At 36.0% G+C, this 19,554-nt stretch overlaps 1 protein-coding gene across 4 annotated transcripts in view; it reads left to right on the top strand.

The window, feature by feature from the left end:
* Positions 1-19,554, top strand: part of WDHD1 (WD repeat and HMG-box DNA binding protein 1) — a 69,412-nt gene that overhangs the window by 25,602 nt on the left and 24,256 nt on the right. For all 4 annotated transcript variants that reach the window (XR_007152922.1, XM_047862357.1, XM_047862356.1 and 1 more), the window contains 6 exons: positions 2,633-2,843; positions 5,645-5,832; positions 7,656-7,840; positions 10,588-10,829; positions 13,428-13,565; positions 15,250-15,406. Coding sequence is in view for 3 of the 4 variants with exons in the window: in XM_047862357.1 (XP_047718313.1) it covers positions 2,633-2,843; positions 5,645-5,832; positions 7,656-7,840; positions 10,588-10,829; positions 13,428-13,565; positions 15,250-15,406 (1,121 nt within the window). In the remaining variant the exon portion in view is untranslated. The remainder of the gene's footprint in view (positions 1-2,632; positions 2,844-5,644; positions 5,833-7,655; positions 7,841-10,587; positions 10,830-13,427; positions 13,566-15,249; positions 15,407-19,554) is intronic.

The following is a 19,554-nucleotide window of genomic DNA, read 5'->3' as shown; positions in this document are numbered from 1 at the left end:
AAAGGCCACATTTCATTCTTTCTCATTGCCAAGTAGTATTCCATTGTGTATATAAACCACAACTTCTTTATCCATTCATCAGTTGATGGACATTTAGGCTCTTCCCATAATTTGGCTATTGTTGAAAGTGCTGCTATAAACATTGGGGTACAAGTGCCCCTGTGCATCAGCACTCCTGTATCCCTTGGGTAAATTCCTAGCAGTGCTATTGCTGGGTCATGGGGTAGATCTATTTTTAATTTCTTGAGGAATCTCCACACTTTTCCAGAGTGGCTGCACCAGTTTGCATTCCCACCAATAGTGCAAGAGGGTTCCTGTTTCATAAAATACCTAGGAGTAAACCTAACCAAAGATGTAAAAGATCTGTATGCTGAAAACTATAGAAAGCTTATGAAGGAAATTAAAGAAGATACAAAGAAATGGAAAAACATTCTGTGTTCATGGATTGGAAGAATAAATATTGTTAAGATGTCAATACTACCCAAAGCAATCTACACATTCAATGCAATCCCAATCAGAATTGCACCAGCATTCTCGAAGCTAGAACAAGCAATCCTAAAATTTGTAAGGAATCACAAAAGACCCCAGATAGCCAAAGTAATATTGAAGAAGAAAACCAAAGTGGGAGGCATCACAATCCCATACTTTAGTCTTTACTACAAAGCTGTAATCATCAAGACAGAATGGTATTGGCAAAAAAACAGACACATCAACCAAGGGAATAGAATAGAGACTCCAGAATTGGACCCACAAATGTATGGCCAACTAATCTTTGACAAAGCAAGAAAGAATATCCAATGGAAAAAAGACAGTCTTTTTAACAAATGGTGCTGGGAGAACTGGACAGCAACATGCAGAAGAATGAAACTAGACCACTTTCTTACACCATTCACAAAAATAAACTCAAAATGGATGAAGGACCTGAATGTGAGACAGGAAACCATCAAAACCCTAGAGGAGAAAGCAGGAAAAAACCTCTCTGACCTCAGCTGCAGCAATTTCTTAATTGACACATCTCCAAAGGCAAGGGAATTAAAAGCAAAAATGAACTATTGGGACCTCATCAAGATAAAAAATCTTCTGCACTCCAAAGAAAACAATCAAGAAAACTAAAAGGCAGCCGACAGAATGGGAAAAGTTATTTGCAAATGAACTAGCCCTTGGACGAAGGGCTAGTATCCAAAATCTATAAAGAACTCATCAAACTCCACACCTGAAAAACAATCCAGTGAAGAAATAGGCAGAAGACATGAACAGACACTTCTCTAAAGAAGGCATCCAGATGGCCAACAGGTACATGAAAAGATGCTCAACGTCACTCCTCATCAGGGAAATACAAATCAAAACCACACTGAGATACCACCTCACGCCAGTCCAAGTGGCTAAAATGAACAAATCAGGAGACTATAGATGCTGGAGAGGATGTGGAGAAACTATTTGTTTTTCAAAGTGATCTTATGGGGCACCTGGCTGGCTTAGTCTAGTAGAGCATTGCAACTCCTGATGCCAGGGTCATGAGTTTGAGTCCCACATTGGATGTGGAGATTACCTAACAAATAAATAAATAAAGTGATCTAAAAAATCATTTACAGTGACATCTAGTGTTTGCAATGGTATGTTCATATTCCTAGGAATGAAGGATTAATGTTGAATTTCCTTGCCTCCTTTATTTTTTTATTGGTTCTATCCATTTACTTTTATAAGCATCAAAAAAAAAAAAACCCCACAAAAAACTAGCTTTAACTGAGATAATTGAAAGCAAACATATCCTACCTAAGCAAAATAAAACAAAATAAATTTAAAATAAAAGTAAATGAATGGGGTGCCTGAGTGGCTCAGTCAGTAAGCATCCAACTTCAGCTCAGGTCATGATCTCGCAGTTCATGAGTTCGAGCCCTACATCGGGCTCTGTGCTGACAGCTCACAGTCTGGAGCCTGCTTCAGATTCTGTGTCTCCCTCTCTCTCTGCTCCTCCCCCACTCACACTCTGTCTCTCTCTCTCAAAAATAAACATTAAAAAAATTTTTTTTAAATAAAATAAATGAATGACTGATGAGAGACTTTGTAGGAACTTATAGGTCACTTCTCTGGAGAATGACTTTTGAGGAGTAAAACCTTGCCTTGTATTTGGGTATATACAGTATTTTTTTATATGTCTGTTGTACACTCCTGTCCCATCCATAAATACTATAAGGCATTTAAAATAAGGACTGGGGGGTGGGGGGGCGGTGCCTGGGTGGCTCAGTCTGTTAAGCGTCCGACTTCAGCTCAGGTCATGAACTTGCAGTTTGTGAGTTCAAGCTCCACGTCGGACCCTGTGCTGACAGCTCAGAGCCTGGAGCCTGCTTCGGATTCTATGTCTCCCTCACTCTTTGCCCCTCCCCTGCTCATGCTCTGTCTCTCTCACTCTCAAAAATGAATAAATGTTTAAAAAAAAATTAAAATATGGACTAATTCCATAGATATAATTCCACAGATATAATTCTTATAAATACATTTATTAATTAATTCTTGTCAGGGAATTTACTTACTTGGTAGAATATATAGGTGCACATTACAGAATTGGCTTTTGAGTAATTGCATTTATTTAAATAGTTCACTAATCTTTGTAATTTGTGTTAATTTGTTCAAGGTCTCTAGCAGAGTAGAAAAAGATTACAGTGATCTTTTTGATGGAGATGATACAAATAATGCTGGTGATTTTCTAAATGACAATGCAGTGGAGACCCCTTCTTTTTCAAAAAGAATTATAAATGATGAGGAAGAAGATGACGACCTCATGCTGGCTTCAGGTCGTCCTAGACAGCGAAGTCACATTTTAGAAGATGATGAAAACTCAGTTGGTATGTATTGACTTTGTGGATGTGATGATTCATCCTGTCAATTGATATTTTACAATTTTTTTATTAAAACTATTATTTGAAGTCATTATTAAGTTTGTAGAATGTAGCTAACGTAGTAGGTAGAGGGAAGTATGTAGTATTAAGTACTTATGTTAAAGAAGATTTCAAATCAATTATCTAAGCTTCTGCTTTAGCAAATTAGAAACAGAAGAAGAGATTAAACTCCAAACTAGCAGAAGGAAGGAAATAAAAAACAGAATTCAATGATATTGACAACCAAAAGCTGTAAAGAAAGTCAGTAAAACCAAAAGCTAGTTCTTTGAAAAGATCAGTAACATTTTTAAACCTTTATCGTGACTGATCAGAAAGAAAGAGAAGGCATAAATGACTAATACAAGTAATGAAAGGGGGCTGTCACCATAGATTGTATAGATATGTACTGTCCAGTATGGTGGCCATTAAGCCATCTGTGGCTTTTGAGCACTTGAGATGTGGCTAGTTCAAAATGAGATGTGTTATAAGTATAGAATGCAACCAGACTTTGAAGACAGTATGAAAAAAAGAATGTAAAATATTTTAGTCATTTTTTAACATTGAATACATGTCAAAATTATAATACTTTAATGCAGTATAATATTAAAATTAAACCTTTTTTTTTTTTTTAATTTTTTTTTTTCAACGTTTATTTATTTTTGGGACAGAGAGAGACAGAGCATGAATGGGGGAAGGGCAGAGAGAGAGGGAGACACAGAATCGGAAACAGGCTCCAGGCCCTGAGCCATCAGCCCAGAGCCCGACACGGGGCTCGAACTCACGGACCGCAAGATCGTGACCTGGCTGAAGTCGGACGCTTAACCGACTGCGCCACCCAGGCACCCAAATTAAACCTTTTTTTACTATTTAAAATATGGTTACTAAAAATTTTTAAATTATATATATAACTCCTATTTCTGTGAGATAGCACTGCTATTAATAACAAAATAATAACAATAGTATGACCAATTTGGTGCCCATAAATACAACAACTTAGATAAAATGGACAAATTCTTTGAAAGACATAAGCTACCAAGCTAACGCAAGAAGAAATAGGGGCACCTGGTTGGCTCAGTCCGTTATGTGTCCAACTTTGGCTCAGGTCATGTATGATCTCACAGTTCACGAGATCAGCCCATTGGGCTCTCCGCTATCAGCACAGAGCCCCCTTCAGATCCTCTGTCCCCCCTCCCCTCTGCTTCTCTCCCGTTTGTGTGCTCTCTTTCTCAAAGATAAACATTAAAAAAATTTTTTAATAAAAAGTAATACGAATAATAGTGTCTGTTAAGAAAATTGATGTTACAGTGAAAAAAAAAACCTTCAAATAAACTGCTAAAATAGCACATTTGAACATTGTCAAGTAAAATGCCAAATACATTTTATGGCGGTAAATTTTGCTACATTTAAATCATATAGGGTTTTATAGGACTGGAGTCCTTAAATATTTGGTCTCCAGAGTTTATTACATTCTTAAAAACTTTTGTGGACCCCAAAGAGAATTATTTATGGAATTTATATACTGTTATTTACCATGTTAGAAATTAAAACAAAATTTAAATATATTTATTTACTTTTTAAATTTTTATTTATTACGTATGTATGTATGTATGTAAACATAAGTAACATTTCAAATGAAAAACTTAATAAGAAAAGTGGCATTATTTTACTCTTTTGAAAATTTATTCCATGTCTGGAATAGAAGATAACTGAATTCTTTCATGCTTCAGAATTCATTCTACTGACATACGTGTTGTTTTGCTTAATTGCTTAAAGTATGTGAAGAATATTCAGGCTCAACACAAACATGTAATTTGAAAAGGAAGTATTACAATAACCTATTGAAATAATTGTGGATATCCTTTGCTACTGTACCAAAACTCAACAAGTGATCATTTCATAAAGATTATTTGCAGTGTGGAATCTGAAAACTCTCCAGTGAACTTTCCAACTATATTATATTAAGATCCATTGGTCTGACTTGAATGGATCTTTTAGTTTACCATGTTTGATTTTGAAATACATGCATTGGTAATTTAGAAAATACTGGTTCACTGAGGTTTGCAGGCCTTTGTAATACTGATACATTATCTAGGATTGTATTTGTTAGTATCATCACCAATCTTGTCAGAAGTTTTTAAATATTAGGAAGCAGTCAAGCTCATGGTGGCAGGTAAAAGTTTTCTGATTCTTGCTTGAAAACTCAAATTTTATCATTGGCAACAGATTGTGTCAGTTATTTTTCTTAAATGACCAGCCTACTTCGTTATTTTCAAGAAAATGTTGACAAAATACCAAAGTCAGCATAATCATACTTTATCTGGCATTCTTTCAAGTAAAAATGGTGTTTCATGAGAAAATCAACAGTTCAGCTTACAACTCATTTGTACGAATGGTTTCTTTTTTTCTGAGGCAGACATCACACGTCTTCATGCACACTTCTCATTTTAGCACAGAGAACATTTTTTAAAAATCTGTGCAAAGATTAGGGTTTAACAGAATTGATATTTTTACTGCAATTGAGTGGTGGTTAACAGTGAGTCGACTGCTAATACAGATGGGTGCCGCTGCCTGGATTTATGTCACAGCACCAACAGTTTTACCCTCTACTGTTTTTGTACCATCGCTGTTAACATTAACACAGTGGAGGAGGCAGATAGCATGTTAGTATTATTAAGTATGAATGGAAAATGTTATTTGGATTTTATAATGCTTTTTTTTTTAGGTCATTGGTATTTATGATTCTCTAAGTATAATTCTTTGTTTTCTAGATGTTACAATGTTAAAAACTGGTTCTAATCTTCTCAAGGAGGAGGAGGAAGATGATCAGGCAGACAGCATTCATAATCTACCACTTGTAACATCCCAAAGGCCATTTTATGATGGGCCGATGCCAACTCCCCGGCAAAAGCCATTCCAGTCAGGTTCTACACCCGTGCATCTCACTCATAGATTCATGGTAAGCTTTGGATCTACACTTAACTTCAAAATAGTTTTATGTTTTATATTATATTATATTATATTATATTATATTATATTATATATTCTTTTACCTTTAAGAATTTTTTCTCAATATAGTTAGTTCTGTTTGGTAAAAAATATTTTTAAAAACCTTGATTAACTGGCCTAGAGCACTTTGGTACAGAATTTTGTGGTTTATTTTTTTATGGTTAATTCAGTTTTATCTTATTTCAACCTTATTATGTTAAATAAAATTCTGCTTTGCAGAGTGACAAAATGAACATAAAGTTAATATGACTATATATCTTGCAGTACCTCTTGGTTATACTTCCAAACTTTATTTCTCATATTAATTTTTATATAATAGTTTATACTGATTCCAACACACTAGTGAGAAGATGTTTTTTAGAAGACAACTCTTAGTATGATATATTAGAAAGTGATAAGTGCTATGGAAAAAAAAACTCTCTGCCTCTTTTCCCCATCCACCCCACTGGAATGTAAACTCTGAAGGATAAGAGATGTTTCTGTTTTGTTTATTGATAGCACTTAGAACAAGGTATGGGGCGCCTGGGTGGGTCAGTCGGTTAAGCATCCAACTTTGGCTCAGGTCACATCTCACGGTTCTATTTGTGGGTTCGAGCCCCATGTTGGGCTCTGTGCTGACAATGTGGAAGCCTGCTTGGGATTCTCTCTCTTTTCTTCTCTCTCTCTGCCCCTCTCCAACTCGCACTTTCTCTCTCTCTCAAAAATAAATAAACTTAAAAAAAGAGCAAGGTATGGCACAGTAGTCATTAAGAATATATTTCTAGGGGTGCCTGGGTGGCTCAGTTGGTTAAGCGTCCGCCTTCAGCTCAGGTCATGATCTCACAGTCTGTGAGTTTGAGCCCTGTGTTGGGCTCTGTGCTGACAGGTCAGAGCCTGGAGCCTGCTTCAGATTCTGTGTCTCCCTTTCTCTCTGCCCCTCCCCTGCTCATGCTCTGTCTCTCTCTGTCTCAAAAATTAAAAAAAATAAAAAATAAGAAATTAAAAAAATATATATTTCTAAAATGGATAAGTGAATATATTAGCTTTTTATTTTAAGCTTGAGAGTTAAGAAGTTTAATATTTTTATTTGTTGGTCATTTGAGGTTTTCCACCTCATGAGGACTTTGCCTGGTATCCACCTGGCATAAATTTGTAGGTAAATATTAAAGTTGATGTTTGATTTTAATAAGACTTTTTGTTGCTGTCAGTAATCATCATCAAGTAATAGGTCTTAATTTTTTATTGTCAATTGTTTTATGTGTAGTTATTTGTGGTAGAGGAAAGGAAACACTAGGGCCTAGTGTGAACCTGTAGTGTACATAGATGGAAGATAAGTTTTCTAAATGGTATCAATTTATGTTGCTTTAAAATGTATATATTTATTCTTATAATTTAAACCAGTTAGTTGTAACAGGAAAATATGCTGTCATTTATGTCTGTATTTATAAGTAAATACGGTTTTGAAATATTTCTTTTGGGGAATTTAATGGTTTGGTTGTACAAAATTGTATTTTTTTATGGCAGTAGTATAATTTTTAAAATATTAAATGGAATACTCCATTTGCTAATAAATAAGTATGTGCCTTCTTCTCATGAAAAGAGTAGATAATAATTGTAGTCCTGATGTCACTACTCTTACTTGAAACTATTTAAAGGTAGATAAGCTGTGGTTGTTCCCATAACTTAAATTTCGATACAGACTGAATTATAGTATTTGTTAATTTGTAGTTTAGTCTACTGATCCTAGGACCTTTTAATTTTTCTCAAGCTTGTATTTAACCTTAATGTTTGTAGGTGTGGAACTCTATTGGAATTATTCGCTGCTATAATGATGAACAAGACAATGCCATAGATGTGGAGTTCCATGATACCTCCATACACCATGCAACACATTTATCAAACACTTTGAATTACACAATAGCAGATCTTTCTCATGAAGCTATTTTGTTGGCATGTGAAAGCTCGGATGAACTAGCAAGGTAAATTCAAGATTATTAGGAAGAATTCGTCATTGCTGAGTTGTTAGATATAGAAGTGTTTCATACATAAGACTTCAGAACATGTCTGTTTTTGCCTAATTGTCCCCTCACTTACATTCTCTAACTACAAATGAAGATATGACAGTTTGTAATTGCAAGAGAAATGGGGCTATTTTTTATATTGTTACTGTGTTTCATTAGTATTACAAGAATAATACATATGAATTATAAACAAACATTCTTAAGCAGTACAGAATTTTTAGGAAGAAAAAGTCCCCCCAGAATTCTGTCAGACATAACCACTGTTAACAGTTTGATGTGTATCCTTCTAGATTTCTTTTTGTATAAATCCCTGTCCTTTTTTTTTTTTTTTTTAAATTCTTTTTTTTTTTTCAACGTTTATTTATTTTGGGGACAGAGAGAGAGCATGAACAGGGGAGGGGCAGAGAGAGAGGGAGACACAGAATCAGAAACAGGCTCCAGGCTCCAAGCCATCAGCCCAGAGCCTGACGCGGGGCTCGAACTCACGGACCACGAGATCGTGACCTGGCTGAAGTCGGACGCTTAACCGACTGTGCCACCCAGGCGCCCCATCCCTGTCCTTTTTAAATTTACTTTATTAGTATAATTTATGTACAATAAAATGCACCCATTTTAGGTGTACAATTTGATGAGTTTAACGAATGTGTATATATTCAGATAACCACTGTCCCAATCAAAAAAAGTTTTTCTTTTAAGATTTTATTTTTAAGGAATTCCCTATACCCAGTGTAGTGCTTGAACCCACAACCCAAGACCAAGTGTCATACGCTATATCAACTGAGACAGCCAGGCGTCCCTCAAAATTATTTTTTATCACCCAAAATGTTCTTGTATCCCTAGACAGTTAATCCAGTACTTTCCTTGGACAAGTTTTTTGTCACCTGGGTTTTTTGTTTGTTGGTTTTGGGTTTTTTTGTCACTATAATTAGATTAGAAACTTCGCTATTTTGGTTTTTTTTTTTTTTTAATTTTTTTTTTTTTTTTTACATTTATTCATTTCTGAGAGACAGAAAGAGACAGAGCACAAGCGGGGTTGGGGCAGAGAGAGAGGGAGACACAGAATCCAAAGCAGGCTCCAGGCTCTGAGCTGTCAGCACAGAGCCCGACGCGGGACTCCAACTCACCAGCTGTGAGATCATGACCTGAGCCGAAGTCAGACGCCTAATGGACTGAGCCACCCAGGCACCCCTTGAAACTTCTTTAAAAAAAGAAGGGGGGAGAATGATATTTGGAAAAATAGACAAAAAAATTATGGTGGAGAAGCAGTAGAGGCTGAATCCTTTTTTTTTTTTTAAAGAAGAAAAAACATTTTTACTTAACTTTCTGTTATTTCAGCCACATTACCCTCTCCTGATCTCTCTTCTTCAGCAGATTGTAGTGCTTATACACTTGATCGTAGATTTTTACCGACTCTGAGGTGATTTGAAATTAAAATCTTTCTGATTGGATACATTAGCTTCTTGCTGCTCAAAGTGTAGTTCACAAATTAGGGGCATGGGTCACCTGGAAGCTTATTGAAAACAGAATTTCAGACCCCACCCCAGACTTTCTAAATCAGAATCTGCATTTTAATGAGATCCATGGGTGATTGAGTATGCATTAGAGTCTAACAAATATATTTTAATTGGTTTCCTAATTTATACATTGTAAAATCCACTCTATACTTCATTATTGAATTAAATCAGTTTACTAATAGAAACCACTGTTGACTCCATGTCTCTGACTCAGAATCTTACATAAATAGAACATTTATTTCCATGTACAGTTTTTTTCCAGATATCTTTTTCTTTGTTTTCCTGGGTATATTATTTCACAGCTGAATACAATGTTACTTTTCATTTTAAAATTGAATTTAAAATTACTCTTCAGTAAATCAGTACTGCCTCTGGTTCTAAATACTGTAATATCTGCATTCCCAAGTTTAACCTTACTTTCATGTGTGTGTGTGTGTGTATATATGTGTGTGTGTGTGTATGTATGAATATAAATAAATGTAAATAAGAAAGACTGGAAACATCAGATTGTTAGCAGTGGTTGGTGATCTAGCTGGTGGGATTATATGTGATTGTATTTCCTTTCTTCCTTTGTTTTCCTATATTAAATTTTTTTCTTTCATTTTTTTTTTTTATTTATTTATTTTTGGGACAGAGAGAGACAGAGCATGAACGGGGGAGGGGCAGAGAGAGAGGGAGACACAGAATCGGAAACAGGCTCCAGGCTCTGAGCCATCAGCCCAGAGCCCGACGCGGGGCTCGAACTCACGGACCGCGAGATCGTGACCTGGCTGAAGTCGGACGCTTAACCGACTGCGCCACCCAGGCGCCCCTATATTAAATTTTTTTTACAGTGAAAGAACTAACATTTTGATGTTTCTTCCCTTTTTAAAAATTTAGTTGTGATTTGTCTGTGTATTTGCAACCTAGGATCGATCATACTCTGCAGATTTTAGTCTGCCTGTTTTCATTTAACATTATGTTGTGAGCATTTTCCTGTATTTTTAAGTATTCTTCAGTAACATGACTGTTAATGGTTTTAATACATTCCATTTTAAGGATATTTCATAAATATTTCAAAGCTATTTTTGTACCATTTATGTTTAAAAGAAAAATTATTTGGTTTTTGTCACTGGGTATCATGATTAGCTTCATATATATAACACATCAAATAGGAATGTTTGATTGTTTCTGTCTTATTTTAATTTATAGCAAGCTTCACTGCCTGCACTTTAGTTCTTGGGACTCAAGCAAAGAGTGGATAGTAGACATGCCTCAGAATGAAGATATTGAAGCCATATGTCTTGGTCTGGGATGGGCAGCTGCTGCCACTAGTGCCTTGCTCCTTCGATTGTTCACTATTGGAGGTGTTCAAAAAGAGGTCTTCAGTCTTCCTGGGCCTGTAGTATCAATGGCAGGGCATGGAGAACAGCTTTTCATTGTTTATCATAGAGGTAGATTTTTTTTCTAGTCTTTTATGATCTTGCCATGACTTGAAGTAAAATGAAAATTACCTGAGCTTTCTTTGTCTTTCTCATACTTTGTTTTGGATTATATACATCCTTTTGCATTCATTTTAGCATTTGAATCTGTGTAATCTATGAATGTACAGAATTTTGTTGTATTCACTAGTAGGAATGAAAATATTTTATTTATAGAAAAACTATATTCTAGAAAGAATTCCAAGGTAGAACTTGGCTAGTTACTTCCATGTCTATATCTCATAAGAATTTTCAGCATTTAAATACCTCAAAAAAAAATAACTTCCAGTGTGCAAGACCAAGACAGTTTGAATATGACTAAAAAGTTGCTGCTTCCTTTTCCTCACCTTATACTGTGTCCTTAGTCCCCACCACTGTTTGAAGACTGATTTTTTCAAGGTTATTGATATGGGGCAGCTGGTTGGTTCAGTAGGTAGAGCATGGGACCTTGGTCTCAGGGCCATGAGTTGAAGCCCCATGTTGGGTCCAGAGCTTACTTAAAAAAAAAAAAAAAAAAGATTACCAATAATCTTTTTATGCTTATTTTTTGGTAATTCCATCAGAAACGCTTTCTTTTCTTAAAAATTGTAATTCCAGTATAGTTAAAATAGTGTTTTATTAGTTTCAGGTGTACAATATAGTAATTCAGTAATTCCATACATCACCCAGTACTCATCATGAGAAATGTACTTCTTAATCCCCATCACCTATTTTACCCATTCCCCACCCAACACTTTATTTTCTTGGATACTGTGACATCACTCCTGATGTTTTTCTTACTGATAACTCCTTCAGCTCTTCCACTAGCTGCTCCTCCTATGCCATCCTCTTAGCTGGAGTGCTCCAGGACTCTGTCACAATCCCTCTTCTCTAGTACCTCTCTAGATGAGGAGCTTTCAGTCTTTTGACTGCTTAGCCCTAGTAAGAAATATGCTCTATTTTGCTAATCTATACATATCAGTAAATGTAACTACAGAAGTCTCATGGACAATATGTACTCTCTGATTTCAGTTTTCTTTAAATGCTATTTGCAACTTTAAACTGATTTCATGACTCGTGGCTCAAAAAGGCAGTTTGAGAAACTACCCTGGGTTATGTCCTCAAGGCCTATGTCTTTAAATACATCTGTATGTCCATGACTTATAAATTAATATCACCAGCCCTGCCCTCTCCTTGTGTCTACAGACTTACACATCCAGTGGCTACTTGAAATCTCTTGGTAGAGTTTTGATATGCATTTCAAACTTGGTCACAATAAAACCTTTGGGTTTTTTTTCCCTTCCACCTTGCCTTTCACTTAGTTTTCTCCATCTGAGTAAATACCATACTATTAATCCAGCCACTCAAGGCAGAAATGTAAGAGTTATCATGGAGTTTTCTCTTTCCCTTACTCCCCATGTCAACCCCATCATGTCAGTTCTATGAAATAACACATTCCAAACCCTCTGTTTTCATCTCCTCCACTGAAACCCCAGTTCAACCCAGATGTCTTCTCTTGGACTATTGTAGTTGTCCCGTAACTAGCTTGTCAGGTTCAATCCTTGCCTTCCACAATCCATTCTCCACCTGGCAACCTAAGTGATTTTTTAAAAACATAAAGTCAGAACACATCCTTCTCAAGTTTTTGTGACTTTCCATTGCTTTAGAATAAAAATCAAGCTTTTCATCACAGCCAGCAGGGTCCTACATGATCTGACCTTTGCTTGCCTCTTGAACCTCATCTGTTGCCACTTTTTCTTGTTACTCATTCTAGCAATACTAGCTTCTTTGTATTCTTCAAATTTACCAAGCTTGTCCCTATCTTAGGACCTTTTCATTAGCTGTTCCTTCTGTTTACTATAGTGCTCCTCCCCCTGACCTTTGGATGGCTGGCTTCAGCATGCATTTTTTTAAATGCTTATTTATTCTTAAGAGAGAGACAGACAGAGCACGAGCAGGGGAGGGGCAGAGAGAGAGAGAGAGAGAGACACCGAATCTGAAGCAGGCTGCAGGCTCTGAGCTGTCAGCACAGAACCCAATGCAGGGTTCAGACTCAAACCATGAGAACATGACCTGAGCTGGACGCTTAACCGACTGAACCACCCAGGCACCCCTCCAACTTGCAATTTATGTCTCAGCTAAATTTCACTTTCTCAAAGAGGCCACCTTTGTCTAATCTAAGGTAACCATTCAGTGTAACGCTCTGTATCATATTATTATTTTAACTCTTTGGAGACACTTAGCATTTTTTTCTTTTTAAAAATTAGTCTTCTCTTACCTGAATATGAATTTCATGAGAACAGTTTGACTTCATTTTCTTTACCATTGTAGCCCCAATACCCGGCATATATAAGCTCTTGTAAATATTTGAGTGAATGAATTACCTCTTATATCACTTTATATAAGTAGTCCATGTAATATAGTATTCTAATACCTGAATGATATGTCAGTCAGGTGGGTTATCCATAAAAAGTAGTGCTAGTTAATCTAAGAATTTATCACAAAATCATTTCAAGTCACAGAAAGTACTTTAGACTGCATTATAGCTAAATAACCTTTGATACCTGATTTATATTTATATTTTCTCACTAGGTACAGGATTTGATGGTGATCAGTGCCTTGGAGTTCAACTGCTAGAGCTGGGGAAAAAGAAAAAGCAAATTTTACATGGTGATCCTCTTCCTCTTACGAGGAAATCCTACATAGTGTGGGTTGGATTTTCAGCTGAAGGCAAGATAAACCCATTTGTTTATATTAAAAACATTTTTCCAGTAGAAATTGTTCCATTGTTTTACTCCTAATTAATTTTTAAAGATAAATGTCTATATTATATGTTTAAATATCTTAATTATGTTGGCAGTGGGAAACTGGAATTGTTAGGCAAGGTAGCCATTATTTTATGTATAAGATCTGTTCTTCATGTGAATTCTGGTTAGAAAACTTACAAAGAGAGAAATATATTTCTCTAAAAGTTTGTTATGGGTACCAAGGAGGAGATACAAATCAGTGGTGAAGTTGTGGCTTTTCCTGAAGATTCTACACAGAAAATAGGAAATTTCTATAGCTGCACTATCCACTACAGTAACCCAGTCACATGTGGCTAATCTAAACTGAGATGTGCTATAAGTATAAAATACTCTCAGAATTTTGAAGACTTAGTTTAAAAAAAGAAAGTAAAAAATTTCAATAATTCTTTTACATTGATTACATGTTAAAATGATAATATTTTGGATATATTGGGTTTAATAAAATATGTTCTTAAAATTCACTTTTTCCATTTCCTCATGTAGCACTAAGAAATTAAAAATTACATTTATAGATTCATTTATTAGTGGCTTATAACTGATGATGATTTGAAATACCTTATTTAGCCCTGTCTCCTAGCTAAAATATTATTTCTATTGGAGATTCTTGCCCTTCACTTATATTATTGGAAACTCCAGTTTGTCTTTTACATTTCTGAACAGAGAGGGAGGGAGGCAAACCATGAGACTCTTGGACACAGAGAACAAACTGAGGGTTGAGGGAGGGGTAGGGGAGAGGGGAAGATAGGTGATGGACATTGAGGAGGGCAGTTGTTGGGATGAGCACTGGGTGTTGTATGTTAAGTGATGAATCATGGGAATCTACTCCCAAAACCAAGAGCACACTGTACACACTGTATGCCAGCAAATTTGACAGTAAATTATATTAAAAATCAACCATTTCTGGATGTGTTTTCTAGTGGGATATTATTGGTCATTTATGTTCTAATCATGTGACCATTTGTAACTTCCATTTATATGTCTTTATTTTTTTCCGCCAATTACTAATCAGATCTAGACTTAAGGATAACTGCTACTTGCAGAGTGAGAGGTGTGTGAAGTCACAGATACAAGGGATAATTAGGGAATAATGCTATGCACTTCCTGAGATGGGGGCAGAGTAAGTGGGAAACAGAATAGCTTACCTAGGAGTTGGGGAACACAATGACAAGGCCAAGAAAGAGCAAGAGGAAGAAGAGTACTAACGGCAAATTTCTCTACATCATCATGGTACATTAGGTTCTGGTTGTTTTTCTAGTCTTTCATAACCAGCAAAACTTCAGATTCAGAATTTAACATTTTTATTGAAATTGGCTTTTAAAAATATTGCTATATTCCAGCAGGTGGCATAGTTCTCACTGAAACTATCAGCTTATTCTTTTGAGTAAATTTTAGTCCTATCACAGGCAGGTTTTTTTCTTCTATTGAGTTAGAGCTTATTCTGTGCGGCTAATTAAGTTTTGTGAGAAATAATCTTGAATTATTCGCCTTGTTTTGTTTTTTGCTTTTGAACTGAAAGTTGAATCATTGGTATGTATTTTTGAAATAGGATTTATTTAACAAACATGTAGCTGTGTCTCCAAGTGATTTCTTTTTCTTTTGGTGTATAGGTACCCCCTGTTACGTGGATTCAGAAGGCACTGTTCGAATGCTTAACAGAGGGCTTGGTAATACATGGACTCCTGTATGTAACACAAGAGAACACTGTAAAGGAAAATCTGATCACTACTGGGTGGTTGGTATCCATGAAAACCCCCAGCAACTGAGGTGGGATATTACAAAATGCTTAGTTGATTCTTTTTTAAAAAGTACTTTGAAATTTTTTGTTTTGTACTCTTTAAAGGTATTTAATTTTTTTTTTTTTTTTTTTGCTCTTTCACCTTAGTTCATTTATTTGCTTTCCATATTCACTAAATTAGAAATTGGTTTATATTCATTTTGAGGTTTGCAACTGATTGCTGGACTTAAACTAAATAGAAATTAAGCATATTAGTGTGACTGTAGTATTATTTCAGCCAGATGGGGAAGACAGTTCTGGTTAAATGTGGCATTTCATCTTTTACTGCAGCCTTTTATTTTATTTTTTAATTTTTTTGTTGTTGTTGTTAATGTTTATTTGAGACAGCACACACAGCGAGGGAGGGGTGAAGGGGTGACAGAGAATCAGAAGCAGGCTTTGCACTATCCAGCACGAAGCCAGAATTCACAAAAACTGTGACATCATAACTTGAGCTGAAGTTGGATGCTCAACCAGCTCAACCCAGGTGCCCCTCTGCCTTTAACTTTAAACTGTGATTTAGAATTGAATAATTTAGTGGCTTTTTGAGATTTTTTATAAGGCTCAATTTTTGTCACCAGGCAGAGGGCTAGTAGAAATGTAGTAGTTGACTCGTAGTGTAAAGCTCTCAATCCGTGTAGTCCCTATTCAGTATTGTATTAGATACTTTTCTCTCTTTTGAAACCTGATGTCTTTTTGGTCTCAACAACTGGCAGGGACATTGAGTAGGTACTTGGTGAACAAAGAGATCTCTGCTTTCATGGAGCTTATAGACTGATTGGGGAGACAGATAACAGAAACAAGTAAATGTTAATTACTCCTTGAGATAAATACCATAAATTAATCTGAGCAGACCCATGGTGGAGAATAACAGAAGGACACATTCTAGGTAGCATCATCACATAAGACTCTTAATAGAGGTAGTATTTAAAATGAGACTCGAGGCCAGGAAGTCTGTTTGGAAAGAGTGAAGTGACAAATGATCATTGCAGAATAGACAGCGTGTATAAAGGACCACAGATCGGAAAGAACTAGGTATGTTTAAAGAATTAAAGGATGTAAATGTGAATAGCATACAAGAAGCAAGGATTGGTGAGAGGCATGATCTCAGAAAGTTAAACCAGGCTGCATTGTAGACCATACAGAGAAGTTAATATTTTATTTGAAGTTGTGTCATGAAGCCATTCAAGGGTTTTATCTGGGGAATGATGTAATCTGATTTATACTATAAAAAGAAACTGTATGTGGCAAATGGATTGGCAGAGGTAAGATTGAAAGTAGGGAGACAAGTTTTCACCCAGGGGATTTATCCTGCTTTCTGTGGGGATGTTTGGAGATGTGAGAAATGTGGGGTATTATTTATAGCTGTCACAATGATTTGGGGTTACCCTGGCATTTAGAGAACTGGGGCCAGCACTGTCAAACATCTTGCAGTGTGCAGAATGGTCCTGCTCAACTACAGATTGTCATTCCCAAATGCTATCAGTGCCTTCATTGAGAAACACTAAGGAGGATTTTGCAGTCATCTAAGTGAGCTATAAGTACGGCTGGAACAAGTATGGGGGCAGCAGAAATTATGGGAACCAGATTTGAGATAGAAACAGTAGGACTGGGGCGCCTGGATGGCTCAGTCAGTTAAGTGTCTGACTCTTGATTTTGGCTCAGGTGATGATCTTACGGGTTCAGGCCCCGCATAGGGCTCCATGCTGACAGTGCAGAACCCTCTTGGGATTCTCTCTCTCTCTCTCTCTCTCTGTCTCTCTCTCTCTCTCTCTGCCCCTTCCCTGCTTGCACACACTCTCTCTCTCTCAAAACAAGTAAGTAAACTTGAAAAAGAAACAGGATTTTTTGGTAGGTTGGGGGTTGGTAGTGATGGAGAAGACTCAATAATGACACCCATGTTTCCAATTAAAGCAACTAGACAGATAATCATACCATTTATAGAAATAAGAGAGATAAAAACAATTTCTTTCTTGGCTGTATTAAGTTTGAATTGCCTGCAAAATGTCCAAATGGAGATATCAAGAAGATACTAGAATACATGATTCTAAGATATAAATTTGGGAATCACCAGAATATAGAAGGTATTTAAAGTCATAGTAATAAGCGAGATCACATAGAAGAAAGAGTAACAAAAAAAGGTCACAGAATCCAACACATAGAAATTTCAACATTTAGAGGGGCATCTGGGTGGCTCAATTGGTTAAGCATCCAACTCTTGATTTCGGCTCAGTTCATGATCTCATGGTTGTGAGATCGAGCTCCATATCTCACCCCTGAGCATGGAGCCTGCTTGGGATTCTCTCTCTCCCTCTCTCTCTACTGCTCCCTCACTTATGCACGAGTGTTCTATCAAAATAAATAAACATTAAAAAAAAAAATTCCAACATTTAGAGGTCAGATATTGGAACACGTAGCTTTTGAATGAGGAAGAGGACTATTAGCTAAGCAAGTAAGAGAAAAATCACTTGAGGGTCATATCACAGAAGCTGTAATTGGAGACTTCCAAGAAAGGAAGTAATCAGGGAAATAAAAATGGCTCTTGAATATGTAAAAAGATGATATCAAAATAAGATTAATACAAATCAAAACTAAAATTCTCTTCTTATCAAATGAGGAAAATCTGAAAATTTGATAACACTCTTGGTGAGGCTATGGGGGAATAATCACGTTTGTAATTGCTGATGGGAGTATAAATTGGTTACAATCCCTATGGAAGGCAATTTGTCAAGAACTACCAGAATTAGAAATGCATATGCTCTTTGATCCAATAATTCTGCCTTAGGATTTGTCCTACAGACATACTGGTACTTGTTATTTAGAGTGTGATCCATGGACCAGCAGCATCAGCATCACCAGAGAGCTTAGTTATTAGAAATGCTGAATCTCAGGCATCACTTTCAGACCTACTGAACCAGAACCCGCCTTTTAACAAGATCTTCAGGTGATTCGTGTGTACATTAAAGTTTAGGAAGTACTGCTGCTAGCACATGTGGGAATGATGATACATGTGAAAGATTTTCTACATTGTAAGATTGTTGATACTGAGAAAAGATTGGAACCCTAAATTTCCATTACTAGAAGAATAGGGAAATAATATTATATACAACTATACATTAGAATACTATATAGGGGCGCCTGGGTGGCTCAGTTGGTTAAGTGTCCAACTTTGGCTCAAGTCATGATCTCAGGCTTCGTGAGTTTGAGCCCTGCATTGGACTTTGTGCTGACAGCTCAGAGCCTGGAGCCTGCTTCAAATTCTCTGTTGCCCTCTTTTTTCTGCCCCTCTCCTGCTCATGCTCGCTCTCTCTCTTTCAAAAATAAATAAACATTTAAAAAAATTAAAAAATACTATGTAGATTTTTTTAAACAGTGAAGCAAATCATTTATGTGATAAGAGTTATGTATCAGAATATATAAAGAACTCTTGTAACTCAAAAGACAACTCAATTAAAAAATAGGCAAAGTGTTTGAATAGACGCTTCTCAAAAGAAAATACACATATGGCTAATAAGCATATAAAAACATATTTAGCATCATAAGTTATTATGGAAATGCAAATCAAAACCACAAAGATTCCACTTTATACCCACTAGAATGATTATCACCCAAAAGATGGAAAGTTCTGTTGAGCATGTGGAGAAATTGGAACCCTAAACATTGCTAGGTGGGATATAAACTGGTACAGTTTGGCAGTTCCTCAAACGGTTAAATACAGAGTTACCATATGACCTAGTTGTTCAACTCCTAGGGGTATAATTAAAAGAATTAAAAACATATCATTTGAATCAGTACAAAACACCTGCCTTTAATTATGAATATGAGTAATTACTAATCTGTAGAAATATCACTCCTACCTCTGTTCTAGCAAATTTTTTAGCAAAAATTGTCTTTATTGTTTCCACTGAAGATTTTTTTTTTCCATGATCACTACTGGTTAACGTATAACTGAGAGGTTACTAATTTTGTGTGGTACTGTCTAATTTGCTCTCTATAAACATCTTTTTTTTTCTTTTTAAAAGTTCTTAAGAGTTATTTGGCATGCTTAAAGACAAAAATTGTTTTTTGTTTTGTTCATTTAACAAGCATTTGTTATAGTACTGACTATATGTGCTATATTACACAAAGGTAAATAAGG

The sequence above is a fragment of the Prionailurus viverrinus genome, chromosome B3 (genome assembly GCF_022837055.1).
Source record: "Prionailurus viverrinus isolate Anna chromosome B3, UM_Priviv_1.0, whole genome shotgun sequence".
NCBI classification, from domain to species: Eukaryota; Metazoa; Chordata; class Mammalia; order Carnivora; family Felidae; genus Prionailurus; species Prionailurus viverrinus.
This window is presented reverse-complemented; position numbering and strand designations above follow the sequence as displayed.